The 12,141-nt window shown below is 36.7% G+C and overlaps 1 protein-coding gene across 4 annotated transcripts in view; it reads left to right on the top strand.

Annotated features, from left to right (window-relative positions):
• CD99L2 (CD99 molecule like 2) overlaps window positions 1-12,141 on the top strand; it is a 148,740-nt gene that overhangs the window by 83,099 nt on the left and 53,500 nt on the right. For all 4 annotated transcript variants that reach the window (XM_087813471.1, XM_087813472.1, XM_087813470.1 and 1 more), the window contains exon 2: window positions 3,384-3,443. In XM_087813471.1, coding sequence (XP_087669597.1) covers window positions 3,384-3,443 — 60 coding nt within the window. The remainder of the gene's footprint in view (window positions 1-3,383; window positions 3,444-12,141) is intronic.

Here is a 12,141-nt window from a genome sequence, read left to right as displayed (position 1 = left end):
AGTAGTGAAATGGCTGAGGCTAAAACATTACTTGTACAAGATGTTATTTGGAAGAACTTATTCTTCCAATTCTTGGGTGAGAAGGTAAGAATAGAGTTTTAAAGGAAGACCGAGTAGGATGATAGGCTTATGATTTTGGAAGATTGATACAAAACTTTTAAATTATCATTATCATAATAAGAGAAATACATGTACATTACTAAAAATAGAAAAGGCAGAGAAAGCTTTAAATTAATAGTGAGCCCGGCCAGGCGTGGCTCAGGGGTTGAGCACTGACCTAGGATCCAGGTGATCGGGGTTCGATTCCCGGTCAGGGCACATGCCTGGGTTGCAGGCTCGATCCCCAGTTAGGGGCGTGCAGGAAGCACCCGATCAATGACTCTCTCATCATTGATGTTTCTATCTCTCTCTCCCTCTCCTTTGCTCTCTCTGAAATCAATAAAGATATAAAAATTAATTAATTAATAAAATAAATTAATAGTGAAAAGCTCATTCTCCCTGACCCCTATTTTCATTCACTAAATATAACTACTATTACAAGTTTTTGTGTGTAAGCTTCTAGAAAATTTTTATAGATATGCATATAGACACAAGTGGAAAAATACTACTCTGCACCCAGCTTTATTTATTTATTTAGTGCTTTATCTTGGAGACATCTCCTATGTCATTATATAGGCTTTTGCCATTCTTTTCTCAATAGACTATTTTTTTATAGCAGTTTTAGGTTCACGGCAATATTGAGCAGAAGGTAAGGACTTTTCTCATATACCTTTGTCCTTACACATTTATAGTTTCCTCCATTATTTTTTTTTCAGTTTTCATAAAGGTCTATTTCATTATTGGTGGGTAGCTCATTTAACAGTTAAATACATTAAATAATGTATGGGTGACTACATCCTCCATTATTAATAACCTGCACCAGAGTGGTACATTAATTATAATTGATTAACATATATTGACACATCATTATCACCCAAAATCTATAATTTACATTAGGGTTCACCCTTGTGTTGTATATTCTATGGTTTTTGACAAATATATTTCTTGTTTCTTTTTTCCGTTTCATGACATTTTTGGATTGGTTTTTAGTTATTGGTGTTGACCTTACTTTTTTTGAAAGAGTTGAGGTTACAGATCATATATCTCTCATTTGTTACCCTTGATTTTTGCTATAGGAAATGGATATTAAAATAAACTTTATTTTTAGAACACTTTTAAATTTAAATGCAAAGCTAGTACAGAAAGTTCCCATATGCTCCACACCCAGTTTCTCCTATTATTAATATGGTATATTTGAGCCCCTGCCAATGTGACTCAGTTGGTTGAGCATTGTCCCTTCCACCAAAAGGTTACCAGTTTGATTCCTGGTCAGGGCATATTCCCAGGTTGCAGGTTCAATCCCTGTTTGGGATGTGTGCAGGAAGCAATTGATCAATGTTTCTCCCTCACATTGCTGTTTCTCTCGCTTCCTTCCTGTATCTCTAAAATCAATAAAAACATATAAAAATATGGTATATTTGTCACAATTAATGAACCAATATTGATACACTATTATAAACTAAAGTCCTTTTTCTGTTCCAGGATCCAATCCAGGGTACTACATGGCTTTCCTTGACTGTATCTCTTTAGGCTCTTCAGGCTGTGCCAATTTCTTAGACTTCTCTTGTTTTTGATGACCTTGATAGTTTTGAGGAATACTGATCAGGTATTTTGTAGGATGCCCTCAACTAGAATTTTTCTGATGTTTTTCTCATGATTATACTGGGGTTATGTGTTTTTGAGAGGAAGACCACGCACATATAGTGCCCTTCTCATCACATTGTATCGAGGGTATATACTATCAATATTACACATCACTGTTGATGTTAATTTTGTTAGCTTGGCTAATGTATTGTTTGTTAGGTTTATCCACTGTAAAGTTATTCTCTACCCCCTTCACTTTCTCATACTGTAATCTTTGGAAGGAAGTCAAAACATATGGAGTAAGAGATTATGCTTCACCTCCTTGAGGGAGAAATGTCTACATAAATTAATTTGAATTCTGTTATCTCCCTTTTATGTATTTATTCAGTTATTTAATTAACATGGACTCATGGATATTTTTTCATGCTTTGGGTTATAATCCAGTACTACTTTATTTTGTTGCTTATATTGTTCCATCTCTGGCCATTGGGAACTCTTTCAGTTAGTCCTGTGGTCCTTTGACATATACCCATCAATATCAACATTTTTAAAAAGTACTTCCTGGCACTATAAAATTATTAACGCATCTTATATATTTTCTGTGCTTAGTCCTGGAATCATCCATTTTCTCCGAGGAGCTCTGGTTCCTTTTATTGGAGAATAATGTTTAGAAACCAAGATCTGGGTGCTAGGTGTGCTCATTACTACTGGGATATTATTGCTTTTAGACCCTCTCAGCTGACATAGCAAGGGCATTTATGTACTATGTATATATACATCTATAAATATTTCTATATACAACCATCTGTGTGTACACATGTGTATATATGTGTATGTGTGTGTGTGTGTGTGTATTCAAACACACACACACATATATATATTAAGCTAAATGTGATTCATATTTAGGTCTTTAACTCCAACCCATTATCATATGGGCCATTCTAGCCTTTTCTAATCTGTAACCTCCCTCTCCAACAGTGAGAAACCTGGCTTCTATAATCTACCATTTATTTACTTATTTGTTCAATTCCAGTGCACATGCATAGTTGTTTGCTTGAGACTTGATAATGTATATACCCCCTTGGGAAACTACATGCCCATCCAGAGGGAACAATAGCTGTCAAATTCCATAGCAAACAGGGTTGGGCAGATGAGTCTACTTCTGAAGAAGATTGTCTTGTGGAAAGCATTTCCCCCAGAGCCTTTTCAGTTATGTGTAACTGGTTAGAGCTACTAGTCTAGGTGTGGGTGTTAGTGTGGGGGTGGTGCAGGAAATGACCCTGAATTGACAAAATGCAGAGCAGCCTTTGTGAAACCTGGGGTGGGGTGAAACAACTTAGCCCATTATCAGTGGAGTTTTGGGTTCCAGTATTCCCTGTTGCAAAAGTCGTACATAACAAAAAGAAAGATTTTTATAAGATTGTACTTTATGTTCCATATAGTTGAGCCTTCAAACTTCTAGTGGACTGACGGATGTATTTTTTTTCTTTTGGTGGGGATAAATTGTTTGTGGAAGGATATGAACTCAGTATATCTTTGGGAGGCTTCAGCTGATCTCTTTTTGTGGCATTACCTTTGAGACACTATCTAAAGGGAAATGACCATTACAAGAGAGTATTTTAGTAGTATTTTGTTTCATGAAAATATAGCTAAATTTAAATATATATACATTTTTTTTTTTTTTTTTTTTTTTTTTTTAGGATCTGGGGACTTTGACTCCTATCTGAGCAATGCATTGAAAGAAACTTCCTCAGTAAAGCGTGAGTAGTAAATTAAATAAACTATTAAAAGCAAACAATAACAATTAATATGCACCACCTACTCAAAATACATACTCAAGGAATAAAACAAGTGACCTGTATTTCACTTGTTCACATAAAATATGGTTATCATAAATTATATTATTTAAAAGAAAGTATGAATATTTAAAATTCTTTGTTTCTTTTGTGGGGAATACCAAACAATATGTTATAACTGATATAGCATTTTTACTTGGCTTGTCATAGCCCATACTGGTGTAACATGCCAGCAGTGGCCTCTGAAGACTGTCTTTCCATAGCTCAGAAAAGGTACTTTGAAGTAAATACAGGATTTGTTTCTCCTTTTAGATTTATTTTTAATAGTGGCTTTACTTAAAATGGTATCTGCATGTAATCTCTCAAATGCTAAGCTTTGTTACCAGCTTGTCTTTACATTTAAAAAAGATTTAAATAGTTTTTTAAAAATATGTGAATGCTTAGAGAGTAAAGCTGAGATTTCCCTTGACCCCTCCCCATCCTACTAAAACCCACTCTCATCCCAAGAAGGAACAGCTGATTAGTTTTCTATGTTGTTATGTACATTTATACACATACATAGTTTGTTTTGTTTTACATAACATATGTAGGGCTTTTTTATTTAGTTATATGCATATTATTTCACAACTTGTTATTTTTATTTAGTGTGAATCAAAGACCTGAGTGAATATATCTATCTATCTGTATTAGTTTCCTAGGGCTGCCATAACTAAGTATCACAAACCAGGTGGCTTAAAACCACAGAAATTCATTCTCTCAGAGTTCTGGAGGCCAGATGTCCAAAATCAAGGTATTGGCAGGACCACACTCCTTCTGAAGGCTCAAGAGGAGGTTCTTGCCTCTCCCATAACCTGGTGGTGGTAGCAATCCTTGGTGTTCCTTGGTTTGCCACTGTGGCACTCCAATTTTTGCCTCCATCTTCACATGGCCTTCTCATTTCTGTGTATCTTTTCTTCTTCTGTTTCTTATAAGCACAGTTTTTGTTGGATTTAGAACTCACCTGGGTAATCCTGAGTGGTCTCATCTCCAGATCCTTAACTTAATTACATCTGCAAAGACCCTTTCTCCAAATAAGATCACATTCATGGGTTCTGAGGATTAGGACTTGGCTATATATTTTGGGGGTCACCATTCAACCTACTTCATTTTTACCTGCATCTCAGGCACAAACCTGTGCTTCATGGAGCTAGCATTCCAGTGATGTGGCTTTGGTCATGGCCAATGATGCCATCTCCTTACTGACAGACATGTGGTTTGTTTCCATTCTGTGTAATTACAAATAGGGCTTCAGTGAACATTTCTTGTCCATATCCTTTGTGCCCAAATACAAAGTTAATATTTTAATGAATTATTTCCAAAATGAATTTACCGTTATGTACTCCCATTGTATTGTTACAGGAGTACCTTTTATCCCAGACCCACACCATCACCAGATTTTAACAATCAAAAACATTTTACCAATATGATGGACAAAATATCATATTGCTTATTATACATTTCCCTGATTATACTAAGATGGAGCGTTATTTTATATATTTATTGGCCATTTGCATTTTCCTCTTGGTGAATTGATGGAATTGGTGAATTGTCTGTTCATATTCTTTCCCCATTTTTCTGCTGGGTTGTCCTTTTATTTTAATGGGTTTGTAGGATCCCTTTGTATATTCTAGATTGAGAAAGGCAGGAGCTCTGGAGCCAGACTTCCTGTCTGAGTCCTACCTCTGCAGGATTATTAACTATCACCTTGGGTGAGTCACCTGACTTCTGTGCTCTTCAGTTTCCTCATGTGTTACATGAGGCTAGTAATAATCCCTACCTCCTAGGATTATTGTAAGGATTAGATGAGCTGGCCCAAGTGAAGCACTCTGTACAGGTGAGTGTTCAGTGAGTGTGTGCCATTTTTGTTTTTCTTTGACTGATTTGATTGGAAGGACTGGGTCTCTCGTGTAAGAGTCAAGCATACATGAGGAATGATCACCTACTTAAATTGATTAACAGATTCAATGCAATTTCTGTCAAAACCCCAGCTAGAATTTTGCAGAAATAAAGATGCTGATCCTAAATTCAAAGGACCCAGAATAACTAAAAAAATCTTGCAAAAAAAGAAAAAGTTGGAGGACTCACACTTCTCAATTTCAGAACTTAATGCAAATCTGCAATAATCAAGTAGTATGGTATTGGCATAAGATAACCATAGAGCCCAATGGAATAGAATTGAGAGCCTAGAAATAAACCCTTGTATTTATGACCATTTGATTTTTTTTTTAATCCTCATCTGAGGATATTTTTTCCATTGATTTCTAGAGAGAGTATAAGGGAGGGAGGAGGGGAAGGGGAAGAACAAAAGAAAGAAGAGAGAGAGAGAGAAAGAAAAATCAACCAACCTGAGAGAGACACATCAATTGGTTGCCTCCCGCATTTGCCCCCTGACTAGGGACTGGTAACCTGCAACCGAGGTACATGCCCTTGACAGGAATCAAACCTGTGACCCTTCAGCCCACAAGCCAAGCTCTAACCACTGAGCAAAACCAAACAGGGCTATGACCATTTGATTTTTGACAAAGGTGTCAAAACTATTCAATGGGGGAAGGAATAATCTCTTCAATAAATGATGCTGGGAGAACTAGCTAGCCACATGTAAAAGAATGGACTCCTGCTTCACACCTTATACAAAAATTAATTCAAAATGGATCATATACCTAAAACTATAAATCTCTTAGAAGTTCATTTTTATGTATGCTGTGAGGCAAGATCTTAGGGTATTCTCAGATCTCTGCTGAGCATGCATTCAGGTAGTCTTTTAGATTCCTAGGAAAATAAATACACCTAATTTATTGGCAGTAATGGTTTTAATGAAATTGTTTAACATCTCCAAAAATAAACATGACCTAAAACAAAACAAAACAGAAAACTTGTTAAGTATAAACAGGCCACCAATTAGTAAATGTATTCATTTCCTGATGGAGGGCTTTTAAATATTTACATGACTTTTTCAGTCGTGTCTAGTGTGCATGAGGTCTTTGGTTGAATGACATCCTTCAAGACCACATCACTGCACTATCTTTTTGTTTTCTATTTTAGCTTACACTTCATGCAACTAAAATTTCAAAAACACAGGCCTGGCCCTCTCTCCTTGGTTCAATTATTTTTCTATTTATCAAAGTTAAATTCACAGTGTTCTTCTTTGTATATTATACATTCCTTTTTAAAAAAATTCCTCAACTACCCAGGTCAAGGTATTGTAAAAGACTTTCAGTCATTCATTCAACAATGTTTATTGAGTGCTTGCTTGTTGCCAGGCACTATTCCAGGGCCTGGGCTTACCATGTGGCCTAGGTCAGTTTCCTCATGAAGTTATTTTCTCTGGAAGGATACAGACAGTGCATAAAATAATTTCAGATATAACTTAGTACTCTAGAGTAAACATGGCAGGGTGATGGGACAGGGAAGGCCCAAGGATGCGGTAAGGGTAAGTAACTACTAGATCAAGTGGTAAAGGGCTCTCTGATGAAAGTTGACATGCATAGAGTTGGGTAATACCCTTTAAAGATTAGGTAAAAGAACCCTGTAGCAGAGAAGAACTGGGTTGGCTCTAGGGCTTGGAAGGTAGCCTATGAAGCCAGAAGTGTGAAGAATGTTAGAGAAAAGACAGAGAAGTTGGCACGGATAGATCAGATTAAGTCTCATAAGGCATAGTGACACTTTATTCTAAGTGCAAGAGGAAGCCCCTGGAGTATATTTTAAAACAGCATTATTGCCTGGCTGGTATGGCTCAGTGGTTGAGCATCGACCCATGAACGTGGAGGTCATGGTTCGATTCCCAGTCAGGGCACAAGCCTGGGTTGTGGGCTCAATCCCCAGAGTGCAGGAAGCAGCTGATCAATGACTCTCTCTTATCATTGATGTTTCTATCTCTCTCTCCCTCTCTCTTCCTCTCTCTGAAATCAATAAAAACATATTTTAAAAAAACAAACAAACAGAATTGGGTGTCCGAAAATAAACTCTTACATCTACTGTCAGTTGATTTTTTTAAAAAAATGCAAAAACAAGTATTTTTACACAAGAGCTATTTGAGTCATACAGATTTCAAGCTAATATTACATAATAATGGTTTTAGTAATGTAATTTCTCTTACATAAAGAGCCTCATTTATACAGGCAAATGGTACTTTCTTATTTTACAGGTGCAAGGTTATCACATGTGGTTCTCTTACCATAAAAATCTGTCCACTGGTGTGGTCTTTATATTGAGCTATGCATTAGTGTACACAAAGCCTTCTCAAAGAGTAAGTAAACATGATCATCTTAAGGGAAAGACTTTTCATGTTCTCAACTTTCATATATATTTCGCTAAAACTGAATTGTAGAATGCACATGGAGTTCTGTTGATGGTCTACCTTCCAACCCCTCCTTCTTTGTAAATATAATAAACTGATGAGCAAAATAGATTCAGTGATATAGAAGCATGGAACAGATGGACCAATCTCACAGGGAAGGTGGGGGTGGGAGGGGAGGTGGGGAGAGGTTAACTAAAGAATTTATATGCATATATGCATAACCCATGGACACAGACAATAGTATGGTGAAGGCCTGGGGTGGGGAGTGGGTGCGGCATGAAAGGGGTAATGGGGAAAAAAAGGAGACATCTGTAATATTTTCAACAATAAAAAAGAAAACAAAAAACTATTTATCAAAGTTAAATTCACATAATATAAAATTAGCCATTTCAAAGTGAATAATTCAGTAGCATTTTAAGACATTCACAGTGTTGTGCAATCACCCCCTCTATCCAGTTCCAAGTCATTTTCATCACTGAAAGTAAAATCCCTTACCCTTTAAGCAGTTTCTCCTCATTTGCCCCTTCCCCAGCCCTAGACAATCACCAGTCTACATTCTATATCAACTGATTTATTTACTCTGGATATTTCCAGTAAATAGTATCATGCAATATGTGACCTTTTGTCTCTCGCTTCTTTCACATAGTACAATGTTTTGGAGGTATATCTATTTTGTAGCATGTATCAGTGCTTAATTCCTTTTTATGCCTGTGTAGTATATCATATACCACAATATGTTTATCCATTCATTATTTGATGGACATTTGGCAGTTTCTACTTTTTGGCTTTCATAAATAGTGCTGTTATGAACGTGCATGCTCATGTTCTTGTTTGAACACCTGTTTTTAATTATTTTGGTCATATACCTAGGAATGAAATTGTAAGGTTATATGGTCACTCTATGTCTACCTTTTTGAGGAACTGCCAAACTGTTGTTCACCATGGCTGCACCATTTTACACTCCCACTAACAATGTATGAGGATTCCAATTTCTCTACATCCTAGAAAACTTATTTTCCTTTTATTTTTCCAAAACTTTGTACCCTTTGACTACCATTTTCTTCATTTCCCTCTCTCCCTAGCCCCTGATAACCACCATTCTACTTTCTGATTTTTTTTTAAAATATTACAGGTGTCCCTTTTTCTCCCCAATTACCCTTTCCATCCCGTCCCATCCCCCTCCCCAGGTCCTCTCCCCACCATTGTCCATGTCCGTGGGCTGTGTATATATGCATATAAATTCTTTAGTTATTCTCTCTCCCTCCACCCACCCAACCTCCTCCATCCCTCTGACATTCATCAGTCTCATCTATGCTTCCATGTCATTGAATCTATTCTGTTCATCAGTTTATTAAGTTCTTTAGACCTCACATATAAGTGAGATCATGTGATGTTTGTCTTTCTCTGCCTGGCTTATTTCACTTAGCATAATTTTCTCTAGGTCCATCCATACTGTCCCAAAGGGTATGAAATTCTTCTTTACAGCTGCGTAGTATTCCATGGTGTAAATGTCCCACAGCTTTGTTATCCACTCATCTACTGACAAGCACTTGGACTGTTTCCAGATCTTAGCCATTGTAAACTGTGCTGCTAAGAATATCGGGGTACATATGTTCTTTCTGATTAATGTTTCAGGATTCTTAGAATGCATTCCTAGGACTGGAATCACTGGGTCAAAAGACAGCTCCATTTCTAATTTTTTGAGGAACCTCCATACTGTTTTCCACAATGGTTGCACCAGTCTGCATTCCCACCAGCAGTATACTAGGGTTCCCCTTTCTCCACACCCTCGCCAGCACATGTCATTTGTTGATTTGTTGATAGCAGCCATTATAACAGGTGTAAAGTGATACCTCATTGTGGTTTTAATCTGCATCTCTCTGATGATTGGTGACATTGAGCATTTTCTCATGTGTCTCTTGGCCATCTGTATGTCCTCTTTGGAGAAGTGTCTATTCAAGTCCTTTGCCCATTTCTTAATCAAGTTGTCTTCCCCTTGCTGAGTACAATGAGTTCTTTGTACACTTTGGAAATTAGCCCTTTATTAGATACATCCTTGGCAAATATACTTTCCCAGACCATGGAGTTCCTTTGTATTTTGAGGCTGTTTTCTTTTGCTGTGCAGAAGCTTTTTACTTTGATGTAGTCCCATATGTTTATTTTTTCTTTTGTTTCTCTTGTCCTAGGAGATGTATCAGTGAAAAGTCCACTACATGGGACATCTGTGACTTTACTGCCTATGTTTTCTTCCAGGACTTTTATGGTTTCATCACTTACATTTAAGTCTTTTATCCATTTTGAGTTTATTTTTGCGTATGATGAAAGTTGGTGGTCTAGTTTCATTTTTTTGCATGTGCCAGTCCAATTTTCCCAGCACCACTTATTGAAGAGACTGTCTTTACTCCATTGGATACTCTTGCCTCCTTTGTCAAATATTAACTGACCATAATGGCATGGGTCTATTTCTGGGGTCTCTGTTCTGTTCCATTGATCTGTATGCCTGTTGTTGTACCAATACCAGGCCATTTTGATTACAGTGGCTTTGTAATACAGTTTGAAGTCCAATAATGTGATGCCTCCCACTCTGTTCTTTTTTCTCAAGATAGCTGCAGCTATTCGGGGTCTTTTTTGGTTCCATATAAATTTTCGAAATGTTTGTTCTGGGTCTGTGAAATATGCTGTTGGTGTTTTAATAGGAATTGCATTGAATTTATAAATTGCTTTGGGTAGTATGGACATTTTAATGATATTAATTCTTCCAATCCATGAACATGGTATCTTCTTCCACTTGTTTAAATCTTCTTCTATTTCTTTTTCCAGTGTCACGTAGTTTTCTGAGTACAGGTCTTTTACATCCTTGGTTAAGTTTTTTCCTAGGTATCTTGTTTTTTTAGTTGCAATGGTAAATGGTATTGCTTTTTTACTTTCTTTTTATGAAAGTTCATTGTTGGTGTATAAGAATGCCATTGATTTCTGGATGTTGATTTTGTATCCAGCTACCTTGCCAAATTTGTTTATCAAATCTAGTAGTACTTTGACGGAGTCTTTAGGGTTTTCTATGTACAATATCATGTCATCTGCAAATAATGACAGTTTTACTTCCTCCTTTCCAATTTAGATACCTTTTATGTTTTCTTCCTGTCTGATGGCTATGGCGAGGACTTCCAGTACTATGTTGAATAAGAGTGGTGAAAGTGGACATCCCCGTCTTGTTCCTATTTTTAAGGGAAATGGTTTTAGTTTTTGCCCATTGAGTATGATGGTGGCTGTAGGTCTGCGATATTTGGCCTTTATTATGTTGAGGTATGATTCCTCTATTCCCACTTTGCTGAGAGTTTTTATCAGAGATGGGTGCTGGATTTTGTCAAATGCTTTTTCTGCATCTATTGATATGATCATGTGATTTTTATCCTTCATTTTGTTTACCTGATGTATCACATTTATTGATTTGCGGATGTTGAATCAGCCTTGCATCTCTGGAATAAATCCCACTTGGTCATGATGTATGATAATTTTAATGTATTGCAGGATCCGGTTTGCTAGTATTTTAGTGAGGATTTTAGCATCTATGTTCATCAGGGATATTGGCCTGTAATTTTCTTTCTTTGTAGCATGTCTATCTGGTTTTGGGATGAGGATGATCCTGGCCTCATAAAAAGAGTTTGGGAGTTTTCCCTCCTCTTGAATAGTTTGAATAGACTAGGTGTTAATTCTTTGAATGTTTGGTAGAACTCGCCTGTAAATCCATCTGGTCCAGGACTTTTGTTTGCTGGGAGTTTTTTGATTCCTGCTTCAATTTCATTAGTTGTTATCGGCCTATTCATGTTTTCTGCCTCTTCTTGCTTCAGCTTTGGAAGGTTGTATGCTTCTAGGAATTTGTCTATTTCCCCCATGTTGTCCAATTTGTTAGCATATAGTTGCTCATAATATTTTCTTACAATCCTTTGTATTTCTGTTGGATCAGTTGTTATATCACCTCTTTCATTTCTGATTTTATTTATTTGGGTCCTCTCTCTTTGTTTCTTAGTGAGTCTGGCTAAAGGTGCATCAATCTTATTTACCTTTTCAAAGAACCAGCTCTTGGTTTCATTGATTTTTTTGGTATTATTTGTTTAGTCTCTATGTCATTAATTTCCACTCTGATCTTTATTATTTCCTTCCTTCTACTTCCTCGGGGGTTTTCTTGCTGTTCCCATTCTAGTTCTTTTAGTTATTGTGTTAGATGGTTCATTAGATCTTTTTCTTGTTTTTTGAGGTACACCTGTACTGTTATGAACTTTCTTCTCAGGATTGCTTTTGCTGTGTCCCATAGATTTTTGGTTGTTG

Source organism: Miniopterus natalensis, chromosome X (genome assembly GCF_054644295.1).
Source record: "Miniopterus natalensis isolate mMinNat1 chromosome X, mMinNat1.hap1, whole genome shotgun sequence".
Taxonomy (NCBI): Eukaryota; Metazoa; Chordata; class Mammalia; order Chiroptera; family Miniopteridae; genus Miniopterus; species Miniopterus natalensis.
The sequence above is the reverse complement of the archived record's forward strand: the minus strand, read 5'-3'. Positions and strand labels throughout refer to the sequence as shown.